Here is a 4,093-nt window from a genome sequence, read left to right on the forward strand (position 1 = left end):
ATGACCGGACCAGAAATGCGATACCCAACTCTGGAGAAGATGGCGCTGGCGGTCGTCGAAGCGGCGAGAAAGCTTCGCCCGTACTTTTAGTCACATTCGGTAGAAGTATTAACCGACCAGCCCCTCCGAACGATACTTCAAAATACAAATAGGTCCAGAAGACTAACGAAGTGGGCTATCGAACTCGGTGAGCTTGATATCACTTACAAGAATAGAACCGCAGAGAAATCTCAGGTTCTTGCAGACTTCTTAATCGAATTGGCCCCAGAGTTGGAGCAAGATATCACACTCCCAAGCCCAAACTGGACACTGCATGTCGACGGATCTTCGACTAACAAGGGCGCAGGTGCCGGAGTTCAACTACAGTCCCCGACCGGCGAACTGATCAGACAGTCTTTTAGCTTCGGCTTTCCAGCCTCGAACAACAAAGCAGAATACGAATCTTTGATCGCTGGACTCTGCTTAGCAAAAGCTTTCAAGGCCAAACGCCTAAGCGCCTACTGCGACTCGCAGTTAGTCGCCAGTCAGTTTTGCGGCGATTGCGACGTCCACAATGATCGGATGGACGCCTACCTCAAGATAGGACAGGGCTTAGCCGCAGATTTCGAATTCTTCGAACTCGTCAAAGTTCCCAGAGGAGAAAACGTCTGCGCCGACGCCCTTGCAGCCCTTGGAAGCAAGCTTCGGGACCAAGTTAAACGAACCATTCCAATACACCGCATTGAGACACCGAGCATCGATATCTCGATGGACCAAACCATCGTCATTGCCCTAGTCACCGAAACCGACACGCTCGTTACTGATGGATTCGGCCCTGACTGGCGAACTGAGTTCATCGACTATCTCTCAAAGGGGGAACTTCCAACCGAGAAATGGGCAGCCCGCCGACTAAAAACACGCAGTGCCCATTATGTCGTCCTAGACGACGAACTCCATCGATGGACTGCGAGTAAAGTACTCCTCAAATGTATCCATGGCGAAGAAACGGTCAGGGTTATGGCCGAAACACACGAAGGCGCTGGAGGAAACCATTCGGGCGGACGAGCATTAGCAATCAAAGTGAGAAGCCTAGGCTTCTTCTGGTCGACGATGAATGCAAATTGCGAGTCCTACGCCAGAAGCTGCGACAAATGCCAACGGCACGCACCAAGCATCCATTGTCCAACTGAAATGTTAAGAACGCCGGTCGCGCCGTACCCGTTCATGCGATGGGCAATGGATATCATAGGACCTCTTCCCTGCTCCCGCCAGCGGCGTTTCATTCTCGCCCTCACTGATTACTTCACCAAATGGATCGAAGTTGAAGCCTACGCTCAAGTCACCGACAAAGAAGTCCGTGGTTTCGTCTGGAAAAACATTATATGCCGCCACGGTCTACCGTATGAAATCTTTACTGATAATGGATCACAGTTCATGTCAGGCAACTTCAAGGAGTTTTGCAGCAAATGGAACATTCGATTAAACCCTTCCACCCCTCGTTACCCGCAGGGAAACGGCCAAGCGGAATCCTCCAACAAGCTCATCATCGACGGTATTAAGAAATGTTTAGACCTGAAAAATGGTCATTGGGCCGACGAACTCGACGGAGTTCTATGGAGCCACCGTACAACACCAAGAGGGTCGACCAAATCGACACCTTTCTCTCTTGCATACGGTGTCGAGGCTATGGCTTTCGCAGAAGTTAACGTTTCAAGCCTCCGACGCTCGAAAATGCCCCAGTACGTCGAACTCAACAAGGAGATGCCGCTTGATGCCCTCAACGAAATTGAAGAACGACGGGACCAAGCTCTGCTACGAATCCAAAATTATCAACATCAAATAGAAAGTTACTGCAAACAAAAGGTCCGAGCCAGACCCCTTGAACTCGGTGACCTTGTCATGCGCAAAGTGTTCGAGAACACTAAGGAGCTGAACGCCGGTAAACTCGGCGCTAGGTGGGAAGGTCAAGAATTTATTGTCTCTAGGCGAATATATCGCGAGACTCTAAAGATAACTGAAATTTACTTAGACAAGTTGCAAGTACATATAAAGAACACAACAACCCGCAAATCTAAAGTCCGCTTGAAAACAGCGACTTACCGATAAAATCAAAGTACGTCTAGTGATACAACAATAGGGTCTATCAAGACCACAAACACAAAAAGTACAAAGAAGACACAGGCAAAGCGTCAAGGCGCAGAATCTTGACCGACCTCCTCATGCGTCCCAAGAGCAGAAGGACCGACTGGGTCTTCAGTAGCGGCAGCAGTCGGGTCTTCCACCCGAGTAGGAACAGGGATAAGAGAGGCCACAACAGGAGGCGGGGGAACATCTCTATTCCTGACTTTGTTGGTCGTCTCTTCCTCGACAGGCTGCGACGGCGACGTTTCCTCGACTTCGTCTTCCTCCTCTTCGTCTTCTCGTCCTTCAGAAGAAGAATCCGAGACGAGGACAGGATCCTCGATGCCCACGTTCTCGGTCTCTTCCTCTCGAACCGGAGTGTTGCATGTCTCAAGGTTGTCCTTTCCGAAGACCTCCCCCAGGTTCTCGTTCTCTGGACGTTCACCAAGACCACCTCCCTCCGGGACCTCGGCGTGCTCAGCCGAGACCGACGTGACATCAACCAATGGCTCCTCCGATGGCTCCTCGGTAATTTCGAGCGAGGTAATGAGCTCAGAAACCGTCCCTGGTCTGATTTAAATTTATGTTCGATCCATAAGGATCAAACGACGCTCTAAACATGTCTTCGACGAAACGAGAAGGAAGAACCAGCGGAGAAAGAGTGAGGTCGCTATCAGACAATGGACCTACACAAAATTCCGTAGCCTCTGCCTCGTAGAGTTTTTCCTGCTCGGCAAAAACGTCGATCATTTCTTGCGGGTTCTCCGTCCCACTTGCCATTATCATCTCGAGGCACTTCTTCGTCCCCGAAGCTTGACCGTAGAGGTTCTTCGCTTTCCCAAAGGCGTCCAAGCGAGTAAAATGGTCGCGCACGCGACAAAAGCAGCGATTTGCCTACTCGACCGTAGCAGCTTCGACCCTTTCCCTCTCACGAGTAACCTCAAGCCCCCGGGAGTCTCTCATATTCATTCTTGAGTAAAGGTCTTCCAATTGCGGCATCTCCTTCGTCCCACCACGAATTTGACGCGTTAGCTCCGCGCACCTAAGGGGATTAAGGATAAGGGGAGTTGTCTCGTTGTAGGAAAACTCGACGCGATCAGGGAATTCGATCCTCCTTCTCTTCGCTACGGAACCTTCAGATCCAGATCTTTTTCTCGCAGAAGAGTCTGGAGCAGACCTCTCAGGCTCACCACCAGAACCTCCTTCTCGCGAGCTGGTTTTCCTCCTTTCCTCCGACAGGTTTTCAGGAGAGTAGACCTCGCGGGCTCACCACCAGAACCTCCTTCTCGTGAGCAGGTTTTCCCCCTTTCCTCTGACAGGTTTTCAGGAGTGCCGCTGGCCTCCCCAACAGCGTCGACTAAGGTCGCGTCACCAGCATTCGCGTCGGAGGTAGAAGGACGGGGCTCTGCCGCAACAGACCTCTTAGTTCTCTTCTTCGGGTGACCATATGATGCCGCCCCGACTAAAACAGCCTCCTGCCCTTCTGCTAGGCCTTCACCTCTATCGGCAGAGGAAGCTGCCCCGCCACGAGACCTTTTCCTCCCATCCTTCTTCTTTTTGGCCTTCGAACCCTCGGAAATCACATCGAGGGAAGCAGACTCTTCGGGAGGAACCTCGTCGGTCGCTCCCACCTTAGTCCTTTTGGTCTTTTTCTTCTTCTTGGGACCTGAAGCAGAAGTCTCTGCCCTGCCCCCTTGATCGATTGCAATAGGGCCCTCCTCTCTGGAGACTCCTTCTTTGGAGGCCCCTTCTCGGGAGTTTCCACCACCTTCAGAAGTGACGTCGATTTCGGAGTTAGACGGTCCTTGAGGATCGACTGTAGTCGATTTCTTCGTGAGCAGTTGCAACTTCCCTTTTAACAGGGCGCTTAGATCCGGAACTCCATCCATTTCTCTGGCTTTGTCGAGAAGTCTCTGTTGTTTGCGAGTTAGTCGTCCCCCGACGGCTCTTCGAAAGCATGTTCATCAGATTTCACAAAGAAATACGCGCGTTG

At 51.5% G+C, this 4,093-nt stretch overlaps 1 protein-coding gene across 1 annotated transcript; it reads left to right on the forward strand.

Moving 5' to 3' along the window:
- On the forward strand, window positions 1-2,085 carry LOC106331089 (uncharacterized protein K02A2.6-like). The gene is made up of 2 exons (XM_013769435.1): window positions 1-80; window positions 153-2,085. The coding sequence occupies exons 1-2, from the start codon at window positions 1-3 to the stop codon at window positions 2,083-2,085; spliced, it is 2,013 nt and encodes a 670-aa protein (XP_013624889.1).
- Window positions 2,086-4,093: the final 2,008 nt, after the last annotated feature.

Source organism: Brassica oleracea, chromosome C3 (genome assembly GCF_000695525.1).
Source record: "Brassica oleracea var. oleracea cultivar TO1000 chromosome C3, BOL, whole genome shotgun sequence".
Taxonomy (NCBI): domain Eukaryota; kingdom Viridiplantae; phylum Streptophyta; class Magnoliopsida; order Brassicales; family Brassicaceae; genus Brassica; species Brassica oleracea.

Bases quoted from the DNA above. Each gene is read 5' to 3' on its own strand.
- LOC106331089 (XM_013769435.1), top strand. From the start codon at position 1: ATGACCGGACCAGAAATGCGATACCCAACTCTGGAGAAGATGGCGCTG. The intron at 81-152 runs GTACTTTTAGTC...AAATACAAATAG, and splicing joins GCGGCGAGAAAGCTTCGCCC to GTCCAGAAGACTAACGAAGT.